The sequence below is a fragment of the Ursus arctos genome, unplaced genomic scaffold, assembly GCF_023065955.2.
Source record: "Ursus arctos isolate Adak ecotype North America unplaced genomic scaffold, UrsArc2.0 scaffold_31, whole genome shotgun sequence".
Lineage (NCBI taxonomy): Eukaryota > Metazoa > Chordata > Mammalia > Carnivora > Ursidae > Ursus > Ursus arctos.
Genome location: NW_026622997.1, coordinates 7,693,531 through 7,716,052, shown reverse-complemented (window position 1 = coordinate 7,716,052; position 22,522 = coordinate 7,693,531). Strand labels below are relative to the sequence as shown.

At 44.3% G+C, this 22,522-nt stretch overlaps 1 protein-coding gene and 1 long non-coding RNA gene across 4 annotated transcripts; one reads left to right on the top strand and one right to left on the bottom strand.

Annotated features, from left to right (window-relative positions):
* Positions 1 to 908: 908 nt before the first annotated feature.
* On the bottom strand, positions 909 to 7,070 carry LOC130542219 (uncharacterized). Its single transcript, XR_008956596.1, has 2 exons — positions 6,984 to 7,070; positions 909 to 6,538 (listed from the first exon to the last, which is right to left on the bottom strand). It is a non-coding gene; the product is annotated as an uncharacterized LOC130542219 (long non-coding RNA).
* On the top strand, positions 4,788 to 21,300 carry SERPINB9 (serpin family B member 9). 3 transcript variants are annotated; one of them, XM_026511379.4, is made up of 7 exons: positions 4,788 to 5,063; positions 7,807 to 7,984; positions 11,392 to 11,529; positions 11,884 to 12,001; positions 13,940 to 14,082; positions 15,153 to 15,308; positions 16,529 to 21,300. In XM_026511379.4, the coding sequence occupies exons 2-7, from the start codon at positions 7,817 to 7,819 to the stop codon at positions 16,931 to 16,933; spliced, it is 1,128 nt and encodes a 375-aa protein (XP_026367164.2). In that variant the 5' UTR covers positions 4,788 to 5,063; positions 7,807 to 7,816; the 3' UTR covers positions 16,934 to 21,300. The 3 variants fall into 3 exon arrangements, with proteins under 3 accessions (XP_026367164.2, XP_026367162.2, XP_044244651.2); XM_026511377.4 differs by lacking the exon at positions 4,788 to 5,063 and adding an exon at positions 5,220 to 5,594 and having other exon boundaries at positions 16,529 to 17,482; XM_044388716.3 differs by lacking the exon at positions 4,788 to 5,063 and adding an exon at positions 5,858 to 6,523 and having other exon boundaries at positions 16,529 to 17,482.
* Positions 21,301 to 22,522: the final 1,222 nt, after the last annotated feature.

Here is a 22,522-nt window from a genome sequence, read left to right as displayed (position 1 = left end):
TCGCTGCCCCCCAGGACAAGCCGTGTATGTCAGTTCCCTTTTGTCAGTGAAACTGCGGCCTACGAGTTGGCGTGGCCTGCGTGTGTTCTTCAGTCTCTCCCTGATCTCCAGCATGAGGCTGGTTTCAGATTACACCAGGGAAACTCCTAGGGGGGTTGAGAACCAGCATCTGTATGCAAATATAAGCTTATCATCATCTTTTCCCACAAGTTAGTCATCGACTCTGCTAGCCCCTCCTTCCTAGAAGCCTTCCTCAAGGTAATGATCTTTCCACATCATCGGTGTTGATATGCACACAGTTCCACTGTGCGATTGTGCGTATCTCTTGTGATCAGTTTACTCGTAGATGATTTGGGTAATTAAAATTATTTATATTATATACTGCACTGTTATGAATATCCTAATTATTTGCTGACATCCTTAATATTCTAAAGGAAATCTTCCTAAACTGTCTCCAAACTGGTCTCCAAAAAGTACTGATCAACACTTGCACTTACGCTACCACTGACCCCTGCCCGACTTCTTCTTTATGACTTGGACTGAAGCATGGTCGCTCGTGGTTCAAATTCGGGTTCACAGCTCATCAGCCTGTTACCTGAGCCACTTACCATTTCTATCGCAGCTCTTATGAAAATATGTCAAGTTAGACTATGTTCCCTGTTAGACCACATCCATTTCAGGGGCTGTGCTTTCTAAAATGGATTTGGAAAAAAAAAAATTAATCCACAGGACTGGAAAGCAGGAATCTACAAATTTTAATTTCGTTTTATCCTCTAAAAAATTATTTCACATGGAGCACTGGGTGTTACATGCAAATAATGAACCATGGAACACTACATCAAAAACTAAGGATGTACTGTATGGTGACTAACATAACATAATAAAAAATTACTAAAAAATACAAAAAATTATTTTACAACTTTATTAAGGTGTAATGAGTACAGTAAACTTCATACATTTGACATGAACAATTTGATAAGTTGTGATACTGGATGCACTGGTAAACCCATCATCCTAATCAAGATAATGAACATATCCATCACACCCTAAAGGTTCCTTTATACCTTTTAATCTTTGTCTCTCTTCCCTCCTTGCTCCGTCCTACCCACATGCCCTCAGTCCTCAGGCACCCACCGCTCTGCTGTCTGCCACTACGCATTAGTTTGCATTTTATGGACCTTTATATAAATGGAATCACACAGCATGTACCTTTCGGGTACAGCTCCTATCACTCAGTACAATTATTCTGAGATTCATCCACGTGGTTGTATGTATCAGTAGTTCATTTTTTGGAATTGTTAAGTTATATTCCTTTGCATGGATACATTCCAACTGGCTTATCCATTCATCTGTCGCGTTGTTGCAAAGATTTTAACTATTGCAAATAAAATTGCTATGAACATTCATTTGCAAAGTCTTTGTAGGAACATATGCTTTCATTTCCCTTCACATAGGAGTGTGGACTCGCTGGGTCACATGGCAGGTTTAATTTTTTAAGAAATTGCAAAGTTGGGGCGCCTGGGTAGCGCAGTCGTTAAAGCGTCTGCCTTCGGCTCAGGGCGTGATCCCGGCGTTCCGGGATCGAGTCCCACATCGGGCTCCTCCGCTGGGAGCCTGCTTCTTCCTCTCTCACTCCCCTGCTGTGTTCCCGCTCTCGCTGGCTGTCTCTCTGTCACATAAATAAATAAAATCTTAAAAAAAAAAAAAAAACTGCAAAGTTGTTTTCCAAAACGGTTATAGCGTTTAACATTCCCAGTAGATCAAATGAGAATTCCAGATACTCTGTCTCCTCGCCAACACTTGGTATGGTCAGTGTCGTTAATTTTAACCATTCTAATATGTGCATAACGTGTATCTCATTGAGGCTTTAGTTTGAATTTCCATAATGACTAGTGACATGGAGCATTTTTTCCTGTGTCCATTTGCAATCCATATATGTTCTCTGGTGAAATACCTTTTAAAATCTCTCACCAGGGGCGCCTGGGTGGCACATAGGTTAAGCGTCTGCCTTCGGCTCAGGGCGTGATCCCGGCGTTCTGGGATCGAGCCCCACATCAGGCTCCTCCACTGTGAGCCTGCTTCTTCCTCTCCCACTCCCCCTGCTTGTGTTCCCTCTCTCGCTGGCTGTCTCTATCTCTGTCGAATAAATAAATAAAATCTTTAAAAAAAAAATAAAATAAAATCTCTCACCTATTTTTTTTATTTGTGGGGAGAGGGTATTTGCTTATTGTATTTTGAGCATTCTCATAGACACCAAGTCCTTAATTAGATACATGATTTGCAAATATTTTCATCCAGCTTGTGGCTTGAGTTTTCATTTTGATAACAGTGCCTTTCAAAGAGGAGTTCTTCAGTTTAATGAAGTCCAGCTTATTCAACTTTTTTGTTATGTATTGTGCTTTTTATCTATTTTGCTGAAGCCAAGGTCACAGGAATTATCTCAAGTTTCTTTTAGAAATATTATACTATAATATTTTACATTTTGGCTTATGATCCATTTTGAGCTCATTTTGCATCTGTTGAAAGACCATTCTTTCTCCACTGATGTGTTTTTGCACCTTTTCCAAAAATCAATTGATCATATGCACATGGCTCTATTTTTGGACTATATTTGATTCCACTGATCTAATGTCTTTCTTGATGCCACTACTACAACAGCTCCATTACTGTAGCTTAACAATAAGTTTTGAGGAAATGTTAGTCCTCCAATTTTATTATTTTTTCTAAATTGTTTTGGCTATTTTGCATACTTTGCATTTCCCTATAACTTTTAGAATTAGACTCTGCTGGCCTCTGTGCTGTTGTTTTCATAGGTGTTATGAACCCTATGATACACTGTTATTATTTTTGTTAAAATCGTTATCCTTTAAAGACATTTAAGAAATAAGAAAAATAGTCTTGGGGCGCCTGGGTGGCGTAGTCGTTAAGCGTCTGCCTTAGGCTCAGGGCGTGATCCCGGCGTTCTGGGATCGAGTCCCACATCAGGCTCCTCCGCTGGGAGCCTGTTTCTTCCTCTCCCACTCCCCCTGCTTGTGTTCCCTTTCTCGCTCTCTGTCTCTGTCAAATAAATAAATAAAATCTTTAAAAAAAAAAAAGAAAAATAGTCTTATATATATTTACCTGGTAGTTATCATTTCCAATGCTCTTCTTCCTTTGGGTAGATATTTATTTCTTTAACATTTTTAGTCCGCCTGCCTGAAGGAATTACTTCAAAACTTCTTAAAGTGCAAGGTTGGTTGGTGGTGAAAACGTTCGGGTTTTGTATGTCTGAGAAAGTCTTTATTTCACCTTCATTTTTGAAAAATATTTTTGAAAGGTACAGAGTTCTTGGCTGATCGTTTCTCTCTTTCTTGCAGTACTTGAAAAATGTTTCTCCACTGTTATTCTTGCTTGCATTATTGCCAAAGAAAAATTTGATTTCCTCTTCATCTCTGTTTTTATATACCTTTTTCTTTGATCACTTTTAAGATATCCTTTTTTTAACTGGTTTTGAGCAGTTTTATTATGCAGTATGATGATGAATTTAATAAAAACTTACAGTATTAAAACTCAACAATAAAAAGATAAATAACCTAATTTGAAAATGAACAAAGTATTTGAATTGATTTTTCTCTGAAGAAGATAGACAAAGAGCCAATAAGCACATGAAAAAAGTAAAAGATGCTCTATGTCATTAGCCGTCAGGGAAATACAACTCTAAGCCACAATGAGACATCACTTCACACCCATTCTGATGGCTAAAATTTAAAAAAGAGAGATGTCGAGAAATTGAGACCCACACACAATGATGGTGGTAAAATTGTGCCCCTGCTCTGAAAAATATTTTGACATTTCCTCCGAAAGTTAAATATAGACTTACTATATGATTTAACAATTCCACTCTAGGTGTAGACTCAAGAGAAATGAGAATATATGTCTACATAAAACCTTATATGTGAATGTTCATAGTAGCACTATTCATAACAGACAAAAGAGGGAAACAACCCAAATGTCTACCAATGAATGAGTGAATAATCAAAATGGCTATATATGTGTATGGGCTCAATATTATTATATTATCAGTTGTAAGAAGAAATGAAATACAGATAATTATTACCTTGAACCAGCAAAGATCAACCTTGAGGACACTGTGCGAAGTGAAAGAAGTCACAAAAAACTGTATTATGTATGAGTCTATCTATGTGAAACGCCCACAAGAGGCTAATCTAGGCAGGATGGATTAACGGTTGCCAGGGGCCGCAGGGGGGAATGGAGAACAATTGCTAATGGGCTCGGTGTTTCTTTTTGAGGTGATAAAATGTTCTGGAGTTAGTGGTGATAGTTGTACAACTTTGTGAAAAGACTAAAACCCACTGAACTGTATACTTTTTCTTTTAAAACAAGCATTTTTCAAAAGATTTTTTTTTATTTGAGAGAAAGAGAGAGAACAGACAGAGAGAGAGAGCATGAGCAGGGGGGGAGGAGTAGAGGGGAGCCAAACTCGGGACTCCATCCTAGGACCCTGAGCCGAAGGCAGACACTTAACTGACGGAGCCACCCAGGTGCCCCTGAACTGTATATTTTTAAAGGGTGAATATTATGGTGCGCTACTCATAGCTCAATAAAGCTGTTGTGATTACTATTATTATTATTATTTTATTTTATTTTTTTAAAGGAAGCCACCCGCTGTCAGGGTCACATAGGTGCAGGGGTTAGTCCCTAAGGGTGTGTGCCTCCCTAATTACATTTAGTTGCCTGGCTTGCCTTCCTCTAATTTAGACCCCCAGGAAAATGCACTAATTCAGGTTTATTTGAAATAAGAAGATAAATCTGCGGAAGGACAGGGCTTCTGGGAAAACCTCTGGGCTTCAGAAAGTCACCTGACCTCTTCCTCTGGACATCATCACATCAACAAGAAATGCTTTTAAATGCCGAGGCCTGGGGTCACCAGCCTGAAGGTGAAGCTGCTCCGTGAGTGATCCCTGACGACGTTCTGAGCTGATCAGCCATCCGCGCGTCCACTCTACCACAGAAGCCCCATTCCCTGCGCCAGTCTGACTCTGTCTGTCCCCATCACTTTGCAGGTAGGCGGTGGAGCGGCTTAAAGATCCACAGCCCTTCCTACTCTTAAATGAGAGTCGGTCACTCCACCTTTGCTTCTGGAAGTAGAAAAGCCAGGGCTTCTGCGTTGTTTTCGCGTCCTGCCCCCGCCCCCGGGTTTTTCTCCACTGGGTCGCCCGCACAGCGGTCACAGCCGGGTCGCCCGCCAGTTTGAAAACGCGTTTGCTTTCACAATCGGTTTCGGAGGCCTCAGGCAGACCGCGCGGGCCCTTGGAGCCCTTTAGATTGCAGGGTCCCACTCGCGGGGCGGGGCCAGGGGGGCCTGGGGGCGTCCGCGACCCCAGCCCCCGCCCAGCGCGGGGAGGGAGAGCCGGCCTCGCGCCGCCCCCGCCGAGCGGGAAGCCCAAAGGGGGTCTCCGGCCCTGGGGGCGGCAGAGTCCTGCGGGCGTCCGTCACCCGAGTGGGGACCTGCGGTGCGGCTGCAGAGCTCGGCCTAGAGTCGTCGGGATCCGGGCCCGGAGGGCGGCGACGGGAGGAGCGGCGCGGGGCCCGAGGTGGCAAGTGGGGGCGTTCCGGGGGCAGGGCGGGGGCGGCGGACCAGGAGAAGCCCCGCGCTCCGGCCGGGGGACAGGACGCGAGGACGCGAGCGCGATCGCTGTCCCAGCGAAGCCGAGCCGACCGGGCCCTCTCCCTGCTGCCAGAAAGAGACGTCGTCGCTTCGCCGCTGCTCGGTGGCGCAGCTGCTCGGCGGGCTCGGTGGCGCAGTTGCTCGGTGGCGCAGCTGCTCGGCGGGCTCAGTGGCGCAGTTGCTCGGTGGCGCAGTTGCGGCGGGCCCCACATGCCCTGCCTCCAGATTCCCACGAGCCCCAGCCGCTGGCCCTCCTCCAGGGTCTTCTCTCGGCTCTCCCCCCGCCTCCTCCCCGCAGCCTCGCCGCCCCGCAGCCGCACTGCCCCCGGCCCTGCTTCCTCGCCTCCTCTCTGCCCTAGGGGTCCGCGTGATGACCTCTCCCTACCTGTCCTCTCCTGCTACAGTCACCAGTCTGCAGCTGCGAACTGCCGGCGCTTCTGATCCATCCTCGTTCTTTCAGGCAGTCCCCACAAATTCACGGAGGCCTGGCAGTTTCCAGAGCTCTCTGGCAGGCCCTCGCCGGGCGGAGCTCCCCGTCCAGGGGGACCACACTGGGCCAAAGCGGGAATTCCAGGGCAGGGTCCCGGGGCCGCTGGGAGGGGGGAGCGGGTGAAGGGAGACCTGTCGAGGGCAGGCCTTCGGAAGCCGCCTGAGGCTGGGATGTTTGAGCGCAGAGGGAGGCGCGAGTGTCATTAATCCGGGCAGGGGGCGCGGAGTTCAAGGGTAAACGGCGTTTTCAAAGGCCCGGGGGTGACTTGGAGGGCATGGAAGGCAGGCAGGACGTCTAGAGGCGGAGGCTGGAGCCAGAGGAGGCCGGCAGGTGGAGGATAAGCCATTGCATGACGTGAGCTTCAGGTCATCCTCCGGGCCCTGGGAGGTTTAAGAGGAGGGCTGAAAGCGTCCGCTTTCCTGGCAGAAGGGGTGTACTGGGTGGGGGGTGCTCTGTTCTGAGGCGGCGGCGGGGAGAGGAGCAGGTCTAGACCAGGTGCAGGATCAAGAGAAGTAGACAGGTTCGAGAGCCGTGTGGGCCCCCGAAGGCGAGCCTTGGTGATGGGTGGCAGGGGATGAGGAGCTGCGGGAAGGAGGAGTCAGGGAGGTCTCCCTGGGTGTGAGGCCCGCAGTTGGGTGAGCGAGGGTCTCATTTCCACCCTTAGCTAATTCCCTGGAGAAATGTGGGCTGGGGGGTGGGAACGGTGTGTGGTCAGCAGACCTCCCCACCCACGCTGATGCTTCCCGCCTCTGTAGCTCCGTGGTACTGGCCTCCCCATTCTCAGTGGCTTTGCTCTTTCTTGGACCCTCCTCTGTTCCTCCTTACCTCTCAGTGCTGGCATTCCACCGGGGCAGCTCTTCGCCCTCTCATGCGCAGTCCACTCTAGTGGCTTTTTCTGAGTCTAACAAGTAAAACTCCCAAATCAGTGTTTCTGAGTTAGTAAAAAAATCGTGAAGCAAAAACACAGTCTCCTCCCCTCAGTTCCAAGGTCCCAAGGTCGCATGATGCCTAGCGGCTAGCAATGCCTCGGCACTCTGGCACTGAGCTGGGTTATGGGATATCAGGAGTTAATTGGCCATGGGGGGCGGGCAGGTGGGTGGCTGGTGCGGGCTGCTCAGCGGGAGAGCACGTTGGCTCTCCCTCCACTGCTGACCAGTCACTGTTGATGAAAGGTCCTGGCCTCACAGCCAATATCATACCCAATGGTAGCCGGTCTCTCTTCTCATACCAGCATCTCAAATATTTCTCTGGAATCAGCTAATAGATGGGGAGACTGTTGACTGTTGGAAGTTCTCTCCATAAATGTATGGAAGAAGAAAGTATTATGGAGAAGATTGGGCTTCCCTGATCTCCGGAGGCTGAGTGCCGTGTGTCTGTGCCCGGGAGCCAGTGCTCTGCATTTTCCCCAAGGCTCTCAAGCTGGTTTGATCTTCTGCCAGCACCACATGTAGCTAATTATCTTAATATTTGGACTTGGTTTTTGGATGGAGAGCAACAGTAAATGGGTTTTCCTTCAACTTAAAATATTTATGAGCTTTATTATTAAAAAAAAAAACAACAACGTACAATTCCATAATTGCCATATGTGAGGCCAATAACGTTCGGGGGGGCGTGTTGAAGCAGCTTTCTCTTTATGCTCTGGTTCCAGACCCTGCATCATGGATGCTCTTTCTGAAGCAAATGGCACCTTTGCCATCCAGCTTTTAAAGATACTGTGTCAAGACAACCCTTCACACAACGTGTTTTATTCTCCCGTGAGCATCTCCTCTGCCCTGGCCATGGTCTTCCTGGGGGCGAAAGGAAACACTGCTGCCCAGATGGCCCAGGTAAACCTGCCTGTCTACCTCAGGCTCCAGAACTGCCACAAAGCAGGATGGGAGGGGTGGCCAGTGCGTACACACACCTGTGCTTATTTCTGGCAGGTGGGGCTGCCTGGGGACCAAGACACAAAGGACAAGGCTGGGAGTCTCCTTCACTGAGCTATTTTGAGGGGCAAGTTCCCTAATTAATACTCTGGATAAGACTATCAAAATCTTGTCCTAGCACTGTCTTTGTTTAGGAAATGATACTGAAATTATTTGGAAATCTGAGCAGCTAAGAGCTCTCATTTTTGAAGTAAAAGACTTCATAAGTATAATTATTTTTTGTTAAGGAGGGAAGGGGAAGTTAATATCTATTTCAAGTCATTAATATACCAACATGCCTTCCTAGCTCAGTAAGGGGATGGACAAAAATATGCAAAAGTGGGTAAAAAAAAGCATATTTTTGTTGCATATACAGATGCATGTGGACTAGTTAGTTTAACAAACATTCAGCAAACATCTGAAAATGATGATGAATCTATCTCTGTCCTGAAGGGTTTTATAGAGTGGGTAGGGGACACGTGCCCGAGATGAAACCTAGACACTTACCTCATACCCCCCCCGCCCCCAGTATCGGTATGTAATTCAGTGTGGCCCTTTGTTTCGATACAACTTTCTTTTCCCTTGAGAGCCCTATCTGGGGTGACTACTGATGTTAACCATTTTTCAGCTTGTGGTAGGAGGGATTGAGGGTTTAAGTGTAGAAGGGGGATTCTTTGGGCTTACTGAATTTTCTGTGTCTTAGGCTACCTGATGAACCCTCTGGGAGGTTTTTTGTTTTTTTTTTTAACCTCAAGATTGTCTGGTTACTTTGTATTCAGAGACATCAAAATTCCTTATCGTCCGGTGCTCAGCTGGACAGGAATGGCAGTGAATATGCTAAGTCCACCTTGCTACTCATAGCACTGAGGGAACTTCTTTCTGAGAACCAGCTTTCGGAGTCCGTGTGCACTGGCAGAGACTGAAAGTGATGTTTTCCCTACTGAGTGTATTTCTGCCTATTTCTCCGTGAACTCTTCATGCTTTTAACTCTATGTGTTGTGGTTTTTTTTTTTCCCTTGTAAATCTTAGAAACAAATTTTCCCCTATATTGGGTGTATTTCATACTTATGTTTTCCTTGGGATGGAAGCTTTTGTAATAGCCCCTTTTCTGAACCTGTCTTATCCTTGTCATTCTTTCCTATTACTTATTTTTTCTATTTTCTTAAAGATTTACTTATTCATTTGAGAGAGAGAGAGAGCATGAGCAGGAAGGGCAGAGGAGAGGGAGAGAGACTCCCAAGCAGACCTCACACCCAGAGCAGAGCCTGATGTATGGCTTGATCCCAGGACACTGAGATCACGACCTGAGCCCAAACCAATAGTTGGATGCTCAACGGGGTGAGTCACCCAGGCGCCCCTTCCTATTACTTGCGTATAAACAATAGAGATCTATTTAGGCAGAAAAGCCAACTCTTACTCCCCTGTTTTTTATTTTTTATTTTTATTTATTTTTAAAGATTTTATTTATTTATTTGACAGAGATAGAGACAGCCAGCGAGAGAGGGAACACAAGCAGGGGGAGTGGGAGAGGAAGAAGCAGGCTCATAGCGGAGGAGCCTGATGTGGGACTCGATCCCAGAACGCCGGGATCACGCCCTGAGCCGAAGGCAGGCGCTTAACCGCTGTGCCACCCAGGCGCCCCTCCCCTGTTTTTAAAATTTTAATTTCAATTCAATTTAGTTAACATATAGCTAACTAGTTTCAGGGGTAGAATTTAGTGTCAGTTGCATATAACACCCAGTACTCGTTCCATGAAGTGCCCTCCTTAACGCCCATCACCCAGTTACTCCATCCCCCCCGCCCACCACCCCTCCAGCAACCCTCAGTTTGTTCCCTGTACTTAAGAGTATTTTATGGTTTGCCTCCCTCTCTGTTTTTATCTTATTTTATTTTTCCTTCCCTTCGCCTATATTCATCTGTTTTATTTCTTAAATTCCACATATGAGTGAAATCATATGGTATTTGCCTTTCTCTGATTGACCTGTTTAACTTAGCATAATACCTTTTAGTTCCAGCTATGTCATTACAAATGTAAAGAGTTCGTTCTTTTTGAGGGCCAAGTAATATTCCACTGTACAGATATACCACATCTTCTTTATCCATTCATCTGTCAGTGGACATCTGGGCTCTTTCCATATTTTGGCTATTATGGACATTGCTGCTATAAACATTGGGGTGCAGGTACCCCTTCAAATCCCTATGTTTATATTCTTTGAATAAATACCTAGTAGTACAATTGCTGGGTCATAGGCTAGCTCTATTTTCAACTTTTTGAGGAACCTCCATGCTGTTTTCCAGAGTGGCTGCACCAGCTTGCGTTCCCACCAACAGTGTAAGAGGGTTCCCCTTTCTCCACATCCTTGCCAACGTCTGTTATCTCTTGACTTGTTAATTTCAGCCATTCTCACTGGTGTGAGATGATATCTCATTGTGGTTTTGATCTGTATTTCCCTGATGCTGAGCGGTGTTGAGCATTTTTTCATGTGTCTGGACCATTCGTATGTCTTCTTTGGAGATATGTCTGTTATGCCTTCTGCCCATTTCTTGACTGGATTATTTGGGTTTTGCATGTTGAGTTTGATAAATTCTTTATAGGCTTTGGATACTAGCCCTTTATCTGATATGTCACTTGCGAATATTTTCTCCCATTCTCAGGTTGCCTTTTAGTTTTGTTGATTATTTCCTTTGCCGTGCAAAAGCTTTTTATTTTGATGAAGTCCCAGTAGTTCATTTTTGCTTTTGTTTCTCTTGCCTTCAGAGACGAGTCTAGCAAGAAGTTGCTACGGCCAAGGTCACAGAGGTTGTTGCCTGGGTTCTCCCCTAGGATTCTGTTGGATTCCTGTCTCACATTTAGGTGTTTCATCCCTTTTGTCTTAATCCCCTGTTTTCTGTTCTCTCCCTTCCTCTCTCTCTCCATCCTTTTCTCTCTGTATCTTCTCTCCACCCCACGTAGTGTTGCTCTAATATGTATTAAACCTACAATTAAAATGAAGAAAATGTCCTTTTTTAAAAGAGAAAACAATCTCCTTTAAAGGAAAATTTTGTTACTATTTAAGAAAGAATTTTGTTTACAGATTTTTCGAGACAGTCTTTTTTTGAGAGAGAGAGTGCGTGAACAACTGAGGGGAACCAGGGAAAGCAAAGAGAAAGGGAGAGAGAATCTGAAGCAGACTCCACACTGAGTGCAGAGCCTGACATGGGGCTTGATCTCACCACCCTGAGATCATGACCTGAGCCGAAATAAAGCATCAGATGCTTAATTGGGTGAGCCACCCAGGTGCCCCCCAAAGAACAAATTTGATAAATTTTACAATTATTTTTCTCAACAGGTGCTTTCATTAAGCACAGAGAAAGACATTCATCAAAGTTTCCAATCACTTCTTGCTGAAGTGAACAAACCTGGCGCCCAGTACTTGCTCAGAACGGCCAACAAGCTCTTTGGAGAAAAGACCTTTGAATTCCTCTCGGTAAGTTGAGTCAACAGAACAATAAAAGTTGTAATCAAAATACAGAGTCTGAAAGAAAGATCCTGGAGAACGGAAAATTATGGTGAACATTTTTTTTAAAAAATCATAATTCTATAACTGTGCCTTGAATTATTTCAAATTTGACTTCTTAAATTCATTTATCCATTTCTACTTAGTCTTGGCTTAGTACTTACCTATTTATAAACTCTGTCATTTTGGTACCTAGTAGACTAAGATATAACCACTTTTAAGAGATGTATACTCATTTTAAGAAAATGTATATAATATTCTGATCTTTTGGAAACTACACTTGATTGAGGAATATAGCCATATTGAACCCCTTTCTCTCCAAAGACCTTCAAGGAATCCTGCGCTCGGTTCTATCACGCTGACCTGGAGCCGCTTCCCTTCGCCAGTGCCGCAGAGCAGTCCAGGAATCACATCAACGCTTGGGTCTCAGAAAAGACTGAAGGTCAGAATTACATGTCCTTACCTCCTTCTTTTTCCTTCTCTCCCTGCATTCCCTTCTTTCTCCTGGTTCTCCTCCCCTCCCTCTTCCTCCCCTTGCTTTCCCTGCTGCTCTGATGTCACTTGTGGTTCAGATGGTCAGAGTCCTGCTGACGGGCTGGGCCTCTTGGCATATTTGAACCTTAATGGACTCACGAGGTTCCAATCAGATGCTCAGATTTTCAACCACAGAGACTTAATTTTGTCCATTCTCCTGGGACCAAAAAGATTGCTACAAATGTCCAGAGAAACTCTTGGCCGGATTTCCGGTGTAATGACTTATACTGAAACATACTTTCACTTGACCTGTCACGTTCACGTGTTGGGTGAATTCCTCACCTCCGTAGGAAGGAGGCTATCTGTCCAGTCTTCTGCGAGACATACAGTTGGGCTTTGAAATTCTCTGTGGACCTCCCTCACCACCACCTTTACCCTACACATTAAGCTTACTTATTCTATTACTTCTTTCCTGTCTTCCACGTACACTCTCTGAATTAGATTTTTTTTTTAAAGATTTTATTTTTATTATTTATTTGACAGAGATAGAGACAGCCAGCGAGAGAGGGAACACAAGCAGGGGGAGTGGGAGAGGAAGAAGCAGGCTCCCAGCAGAGGAGCCTGATGTGGGGCTCGATCCCATAACGCCGGGATCACGCCCTGAGCCGAAGGCAGATGCTTAACGACTGTGCCACCCAGGCGCCCCTGAATTAGATTTGATAAGCCTAGATTTGGTAGGCCAACGGCAGATGCTCTCTCAGGGCCGATCAGTTCTACAGACTGAAATCATCCTTTGTTTGGCGTTGCGCCTTACTCACTTCTGTTTTACCGAGTGGTATGTTCTGATCTTGGCCTGCATGATCAATGATGTTTGGATCATTCAGGACCCTCTGCACCCACTCTGCTTGTTACCACTAGGAACACTCCTATTTCTTTTTTTTTTTTTAAAGATTTTATTTATTTATTCGACAGAGATAGAGACAGCCAGCGAGAGAGGGAACACAAGCAGGGGGAGTGGGAGAGGAAGAAGCAGGCTCATAGCGGAGGAGCCTGATGTGGGGCTCGATCCCACAACGCCGGGATCACGCCCTGAGCCGAAGGCAGACGCTCAACCGCTGTGCCAGCCAGGCGCCCGGAACACTCCTATTTCTATCAATAAATCGGACAGCAGAGAACAAGAGGATGTCTTTCCTTAAAGAGTTAGCAGTTATTGCTACCACTTCTTCTTGGAATATTTGCCACTTATGCCATCTGGAGGCAGCAAATTAGCAGGGATGCTCCTAGTTCATTGGAAAGTACAACTTGATATCTAGGGAAGAAGGGACTATCTTTCACTTGCCCACCTTACCTTTTCCAGGAGTGTCTGGTGTTTTGTTTAGAGGATCAAATAGTGAAATCTCTTCCAGATGCCTCCAGAAGCTCCTCAATGTACCCATGCTGCCCATTGTCAACTATTTCCCCTTGGAGCCATTCATTCTGGCCGCCTCTGACATGTGGACACAGTTGTGGAATGTTGGCACCCGTTGTACCTTTGGTGCATTAAACCAAACACTCCATTTTAGCACTTGAGATAACCTAAGTCCCTCCCAGCCCGTCTCTCATTTCCTGCTTGCCTTGCTGTCCGACCTAGTGTAGTAGTTTCCTTTGAGTAATTTAGAAACCTTTCACTGTCATCGACTTTGTGGGTATTCCCACAACCCTGGTGACCTGACCATGAAAACTACTTGTATGTGTTGGGTTTTTTTTTTAATTTCTGCACCTAGCAATCCAAAATCAGCAAAGTTGGAAAGGAAAAGAATGGTTCTTGATTAATAACCAAGGATTTGCCAATAAGCCTTATCACGATGTATTATTCATCACACTTCTGTGAAAACCAACTGAATATATTCTCTGCTTTTCCCGGAAGGTAAAATTCGAGACTTATTGCCAAGTAGCTCGGTCAGTGCAGACACCAGGCTGATTCTGGTCAATGCCATCTACTTCAAAGGAAGGTGGGATGAACAGTTCAACAAGGTGTACACAAGGGAAATGCCTTTTAAAATAAACCAGGTGAGAGAAGCTTTCGAATATCCTGCTAGTTTCACGAAGAAATTGAGTGGAAAAGGTTAACTTTGTAAAAGCATAAATAATTGGTTAGACATAATTTTGAAAACACCTTTCTGAATGAAATTTTAAACTCAGGAGAAAAGGACTGAGAAATAAAAATTATTTGCTGCCTCTGATTTTTTGCATTTTATTACTGCTCCTACTGCCTCTGATCATGTCTCCTATAGCCATTGCTGTCACCTGGTTCAGGAAACTTAAGTCTTTCCTCTAAGCCCAAGTTGCTTAACGGATAGCAAAAAACACGTGTTAAGCAAGTGTGATACGTGTGTATGTTGGGGGGGTGGATAGAAGGAGTGAATATTTCTTTAGTCAGATATTTGAAAAATTAAAATAAGTATAGACTTGCATTATTATTAATCATTATTAATCTAGATATATAAGTTTCTAATATTAAAACTAACTGACAAAGATGTTAGTCTTGATATGGAGGTATAACTTCAGTTCAGGCAGGCATTAAAGTAGCTTGCCAAATCTCCCAGCCCCTAAAAAAAACAAAACCATTTTAATGCAATTAGGAAACTTGTACAGGTAAAACCTTTTTTGGGGGGGCATAAGATATACTTTATATAATCAGCTCTCTGGTTACAAAGGTGGGAGGGGGAGAACTTTTCTAGCATTGATTTTAGAAACTATTCTAATTTTTGTAATAGCTGGTCCTTATCAACTTTTAAAACGTTAAAGAGTATATACTCCAGTTAACTCCGTCTGTATTTTTAAAAAATTATTTCCTTGGATTAGAGTATCAGAACTGGAACAACTGGATTTATTTTATTTTTTTTTTAAGATTTTATTTATTTATTTGACGGAGAGAGACAGCCACCGAGAGAGGGAACACAGGCAGGGGGAGTGGGAGAGGAAGAAGCAGGCTCCTAGCAGAGAAGCCTGATGTGGGGCTCGATCCCAGAACGCCGGGATCACGCCCTGAGCCGAAGGCAGACGCTTAACCGCTGTGCCACCCAGGCGCCCCTCAATAATCTGTTTTAATTCCGTGCTCATCTGTGTCTTCCCGTCAGAAGGAGCAAAGGCCAGTGCAGATGATGTTTCAAGAAGCTACGTTTAAGCTTGCCTACATCAAAGAGGTGCAGACCCAGGTCCTGGAGCTGCCCTACGCGGGTGAGGAGCTGAGCATGGTCATCCTGCTCCCGGACGGCCACGTGGATCTAAGCTTGGTGAGAATCCAGGGACGCCCATTGTGTCCTTCCTGCCGGGACTCCAGCCCCGCGTTCAAGGTTTATGTGACCTTTGAAGTCCGTGGTGTGGGCCCCCACGCAGCAGAACACCATGATCAGGCCCTCGGGCTGGGGACCCAAACTGTCACTCAGGACCGACTGCTCCCATTATTATCTGTGATCTCGCCGAATTCCTTAGCTCTGTGTCCCCACCTCCAAAACGGGGATGGTGATAACATGTGCCTGAGAGTTATTAGGGGGATGAAACGGCGGTGGTTCGAGTAACGAGCTTAGCACATTGTCTGGTACATAATAAGCCCTGAATAAGTGTGATCCTTTATTATTATCATAATCGTTGTTAGCATTATATTTTATTTATTTATTTTTTAAAGATTTTATTTATTTGAGAAAGAGCGAGAGAGAGAGCGAGCATGCATGAGCAGTGGGGTGGGGAAGGGCAGAGGGAGAGGGAGAAGCAGAGTCCCCACTGAGCAGGGAGCCCAGTCGGGGCTCATGACCAGAGCTGAAGGCAGCCGCTTAACCCACTGAGCCACCCAGGCACCCCTGCATTATTTTAAATCCTAAGAACCTGAAGCTCAGGAGAGCAGAGCCAGAGACACCCCAAACGGCACTCCCAACTCCCTTTGCTTCGTTTCGGCATGGATCCCTGGTGTGAGAGTCAACCGTGGCCTGGGAGCTTCTTGCCCTGGCACTGAGGGACACACAGCGCTCCCATTGTCCCGAGGGGCCTGTGTGAGCAGAGCTGCAGCCGTGGGCTCTCTGTCCTTCCCGCGTGATGTCTCTTCTTCAGAACACACACAGCATTGCGTCTCTGGCAAATTGCTCTGGCAAGAGCCCTTTCTTTTCCAGTTGTTTTTCTTACCAACAATGCCTCATCTTCAAAAAATAAGCACAGTTAAAAGAAAAAAAGAAAGAAAACCACAGTCCGCTGGGCATTGAGCGTTGTCAGGATGAAAGATGTCTCATAGCTGCTGTTGGGTAAGAAGAGGCACCGCGCTGCTTCTGTGCCTCTGGGCTGCCTCGAGCCCTGTCCGCTGGGCAACAGCACAGGTCCCAGGTCTCACACATTTCCCGGTGGAGAGGGGCCCCTGGTCCTGTGTGACAATCACCACCCATCTCCGAGAGGAGGACGGGTACGTGGGTGTGCATGTACATACGTACAGAAGTATGAATTTTAAAATCTAATTCTGGTCTTTCAGGTGGAAAAAAATCTCACTTTGGAGAAATTCAGAACCTGGACCGGGCCAGACTGTCTGCGGAGCGTGGAAGTGGAAGTGTTCCTTCCGAGATTTCAGCTGGAAGGGGATTATGACATGGGATCTGTGCTCCAGGGTTTGGGAATGGTGGATGCCTTTCAGGAGGACAAGGCTGACCTTTCGGCACTGTCAGGCGAGAGAGGTCTGTGTCTGTCCAAGTTCGTGCACAAGAGTTTCGTGGAGGTGAACGAGGAAGGCACGGAAGCTGCGGCCGCGTCAGGCGTCGTGGTTTTGGAATGTTGCTCGGCGCCCGGCCCCACGTTCTGCGCCGACCACCCCTTCCTTTTCTTTATTAGGCACAACGAAGCCAACACTATTTTGTTCTGTGGCAGGTTTTCCTCTCCGTAAGGGTGAGCATTTCCCTCTTTCTGGTCCTGTCCCTCTCCATAGCCCCGGGAAGATGGACCTTTGAAGCCCCGCGCAAAGGTGAGGGCAGATTCCCCCTGCGTCTCAATCCCATGCTTGTCCACACCCAGCTCTCCCCATCCTGAGCACCCATTTGCCCTACTTCTTCAAGATCACGGGACAACAGGCCTTAATGATTCCCTGTAGTATTTCAAGTGCAGTCCGAATCCCGTAGGATGGAATGCAGAGTTTCCCTAGATGGCCCCAGACTTGCTCCCTCCTCATTCCACTTGTAATTCATTCTAGTGACACTTGTGTTCTGCCTTGTATCTCAAATCCAGTTGCATACCTGCCTTAGCCAGCTCAGTAGTAATAAATGCTGCTAGCTAAGGCTACTGTTTTATAGTCTGCCCAGTGCATGGACTTTTTAGAAAGCTTCTTTAATGCACATTTTTATTTTATCTTTGTTTGACATTCATGCTTCACTAAGTAGGTGGCAAACAGGGCGTCAGGCATCGGAGACATAGGGGCGGAGTCATGGTCTTTTGACACCTGGTCTTTATTTATTTTTTTTTTTTTTTTTAAAGATTTTATTTATTTATTCGACAGAGATAGAGACAGCCAGCGAGAGAGGCAACACAAGGAGGGGGAGCGGGAGAGGAAGAAGCAGGCTCATAGCAGAAGAGCCTGATGTGGGGCTCGATCCCGTAACGCCAGGATCACGCCCTGAGCCGAAGGCAGCCGCTTTAACCGCTGTGCCACCCAGGCGCCCCTTGACACCTGGTCTTTAAAACTCATGTCAGAGTGGGTTTTATGACAGCTAGGCTGGACAAGTAATGTCCCTAAACTTATCATGTGGTCCCCTTGTAGGGATCCCCATTTCCTGTTGCTCTTGGATTTTCTCCACCTCCAACTCTAACAAAAATTCCATTCAACTCTTAAATTTCCAATGTCTTCTTCTCCGGGAAAATCTTTCTTTTCTGCATAAGCAGATGTGTATCTTTTGAACTCTTATTGCTTACTGAGGGAGGGCATTTCTCTTATGGCAGTTGCTTTATTTATGAATCATCTGTGTTCTCCAACTGGACCCATTCCTCAGGGGTTGGGGCTACACTTTACATGTCTAGGTGCTGTGTACAATGCAGCGATAGTAATTGGATCACATGTGAGCTCAGTAACTTTTTAAAAAGTGATTAGATATCAGTGACATTATTGGGGCCTTCTTAAAGAATTTGTTATTGAGGTGAAATTCACATAGTGTAAAATTATTCTAAAGCGAACAACGCAGTGACCTTTAGTACATTAAAAATGTTGTGCAACCACTGCCTTTATCTAGTTCCAAAAAATGTTCATCACCCTAAAGGAAAACCCTGTGCAGTGCCTCCCCCTTCTCTCCCCGTCCAACTCCTAGCAACTGCCAGTCTGCTTTCTACCTCTATGGATTTACCTACTCTGGATATTTCATATAAATGAATTATATAATATATGACCTTTGGTTTTCGGCTTTTACTCAGCATGACACGTTCAAGGCTCATTCATGTTCTAGCATGTACTTCATCTCTTTTCATGACTGAATAATATTCCACTGTATGGCTGTAGCATAAGATTTGTTTATCCAGTCGTTCGTTGATGGACATTTGATTTGTTTCTATCTTTTGTCTATTTATGAGTAATCCTTCTGCAAACATGCAAGTACATGTATTTGTTTGGATATCTGTTGTATAAGGGTTCCAATTTCTTCATATCCTTACCAACACTTGTTATTTCCCACCCCTCTTTTTAAAAAAGGATGGTGTCTCTAGTGGGTGGGAAGTGAAATCCCATTGTGAGTTTAATTGCATTTTCCTAATGACTAATAGTGTTGAACATTTTTTCATGTGTTTACTGGCCCTTTGAATATCTTCTTTGGAGATAAGTCTCTTCAAGTCCTTTGTCCATTTTTTCATTGGGTTGTCTTTTTGTTGTCAAGTTGTAAGAGTTCTTTATATATACTGGATAAGAGACCCTTATCAGATATATGGTTTGCAAATATTCTCTCCCATTGTGTAGCTTATATTTTCCCTTTCTTGATAGTGCCCTTTGATCCACAAAGGTTTTTAATTTCAGTGATGTCCAGTTTATCTATTTTTTTCTTTTATCACTCATACTTATGGTATCATATGTAAGAATCCTTTGCCCAATCCAAAGTCAGGAAAATTTACAACTGTTTTTTCCTAAGACTTTTATGATCTTAGCCCTTATATTTCGAATATTGATCCATTTTGATGTATACGGATGTGAGGTAGGGGTCCAACTTAATTTTTTTGCGTATGGGATATCAGTTGTCTCAGCACCTATAACTACTTTTGAATTGAAAAAAGATGTCTGTAATAGATAAGAAAGATAATATCGAAACGAGTGATAAGGTGAAAAATTATACAATAGGCATATGTGTATCAAATCTATTCCATGAAGGACACCATAACCAGACTGAAAGAAAATATTATAAAAAATCAGTAAGGAATTAACACTAGGGTATACAAAGAACTCCTGCAAATCAAAGAAAGTAAGACAATAACTGATCAGAAAAGTACAAATAAAATACCATGAGATACTGCTTTACATCCATCAGATTGGCGTCAGAAAGTTGAATACTGTGCAGTGTCAGCCAGGAAGAGGGGAAATTTGGGAGCCCTTGTGGGAACAGGAACCAATATGGCCAAGATAGGAAGCAATCTGGCAGTGAACTCAATTGGTGTCTGCTCTGGGCTCCAGCAGGCTCATTTCTGGGTGTGTGACCCACTGATGTCATTGCACGAGTCCACAGAGGCACAGGCAAGAGGGTGTTCACTGCAATTTCATTTATGTTGGCAATGAGTTGGAAGCTACTTCAGTGTCCATCTCAGTGGGAATAGATAATGAAGATATGGGCATACTTTGTTATACTATGTAGGAGTTAGAAACTAAAGTACAAAGTGGGTGTACATTCAGTCTCATGGATAGATGATGTTAAGTAAAAAAATATATATATATATGTATATATATATATGTTAACAACTTAAAAGTTTTACCTATGTAAACATCTCTGCAGTATATATTATACAAGGATACCCACCTTTTGTATTTCTTTTATTGGTGACAAACTTTTCATAAATTTTGTTACAATGTTTTGTTAAAAGAATGGTTTTTTCCTCCCTATGGTCAAATCTGGGTTTTTCCTCAGTGATTTTACATTGCTTTTAATTCTTAGAGCATTTTCCCATTGAAGCCAGTTTGTCACCTATATTTTCTTCTAAATTATTATGTTTTTAATTTGAATTTGTTTTTGTGTTGTTGACATTCAGAAGAAAACATAATTTTATTTATTGACAAATAGCCAATTTCTCAACATCATTTGTGAATAATTAGTTTTTCCCCAGTGTTCACGGTGATTTTCTCGTCTTCATTCTTCAAGCTGAATGTCAGAATAATTTTGCAGTACTCAAAATAATGCTTTTAACTTTGGTATTGTTTTGGAGAGATTAATGTGACATTAAACATAAAAATTTGGGGATAAATTAATCTATTTACAGTATTTAGTCTTGTTCGGAAAAATGTGAGGAGTCTCCATTTATTCAAATCCTTTTTTAGCTCTGTCTCGCTCTCTCTAGAGAGCGAGAGAGAGACATAGTTTTGTTTTTCTTGTTCTGGTAATTTCTAAATTTTATGATCATTATAGTAATTGTAAGTGAGAGCAGTTTTCCCTCCTCTGGTTATGGGTGGCATATAAACAAACAATTGACGTTTAATACGTACTAAAGAGAAACACCGTTTCTGCCTCCTGCTACGAAATACTTCTGACACCAGTGGGTGTGGGTTTTTCCACCTCAAGCAGGTCTTCACTTCTCAGGGACACTGACTGGGTGCCTTAGGATGTAACCGTTTCAATTTATTTTTTCTGCAATAGGAGAAGAATTTAATTCATTTATATTGTGCAATACTCTGCAGAACATTTTTTTAAATTGTGAAAGGTCTATATGCCGTTCCTGAAAAAGATCATCAGAACAAATTCAGTGAAGAATACAGCTTGCAGCGCAATGTGATAGCATGATGCAGGCATTTATGTGAACAGACCCTGTACGTGTGCACGTGAATTCATGTATGTGTCTCCGGGAAAAGGTTTAAAGGGCTAAGCCTTCGCCGCTAACAGAGGTTATCTCTGGGAAAGGTTTGGAGGGGGGATGAGAGAAAATTTCCAGTTTTCACTCTTGTTTCCATATTATTTAACGTTTCAACTAGGAAAATCGAATCCTGTGATCTGCACATAATTCGGAGGAAGAACTCTAGGATATAACCACACGTGTAATTCTGAGTAACGCAGTATTGAAACAGAAATAAAATTTACATGAACAGCTTTGAACTATTTTATTCTTGGCTTTTAGAAGAATTTTTAATAAGAACGTCAGTCTCACATGTTTGTTCCTCTTTACATGAGTAAGGTTCATTTCCATCTTTTTAAAAAATTATTTTCCAAAACTTGATTTCCTGTCCTGTGAACCGACTTCATATACTTTTTTTTTTTTAAGATTTTTATTTATTTATTTGACAGAGATAGAGACAGCCAGCGAGAGAGGGAACACAGGCAGGGGGAGTGGGAGAGGAAGAAGCAGGCTCATAGCGGAAGAGCCTGATGTGGGGCTCGATCCCATCACGCTGGGATCACGCCCTGAGCCGAAGGCAGACGCTTAACCGCTGTGCCACCCAGGCGCCCCCGACTTCATATACTTTGCCCATAACACTCCCTAGGGCTGTGTGGCTGAGGACGGGCTTCGGTAGTTTCACACCACTTTTAAGATACAGATTAAACTGTAAGGAACTTGGTAGTGTCCCCTCCGAAGGTACATGTCAACTCCCACACCACCCCAACCAGAAGGTGATTATGTTGAGACAGAGCCTTTAAGGAAGTAATTAAACTTAAATGCGGTCAGGAGGGTGAGATCCTAATCTGACATGAAAGGTGTCCTTACAAAAAGAAGACGAGGGACGCCTGGGTGGCTCAGTCAGTTCAGCGTCTGCCTTTGGCTCAGGTCATGATCCCGGGGTCCTGGGATCGAGTCCTACATCCAGCTCATTGCTCAGCGGGGAGCCTGCTTCTCCCTCTGCCTGCTGTTCCCCCTGCTTGCGCTCTCTCTCTGACAAATAAAATCTTTAAAAAAAAAATTAAAAAGAAGAAGAGATACAAGGGCAAACAAGCACAGAGAAAAGGCCACGTGAGAAGGCGGCCATCCTCAAGCCAAGGAGAGAGGCCTGGGGGAAACCAGCCCTTCTGACATCTTCATCTCTGCTTTCCAACCTCCAGAACTGTGAGAAAGAAATGTCTGTTGTGTAAGCCGCCCAGTCTGCCCTATTTTATTAGGGCACTCAGAGTGGGCTAATACAAGACACTTCCTAATTTAACCCACTCTCCTGTCCATCTTTGCCTTTCTCCAAGGACAATCCTCAACTCTAGCCTGACTCAACTCTTTGTAGCTTCCTGATGATTCCATGCTTTGTCTTTCCTCTGGGGCTTCACACTTTCCACATTCTACCTTGAAACCCTTCCTCCCCACCTTTCCCCCTCCATTCGCCTCCCAC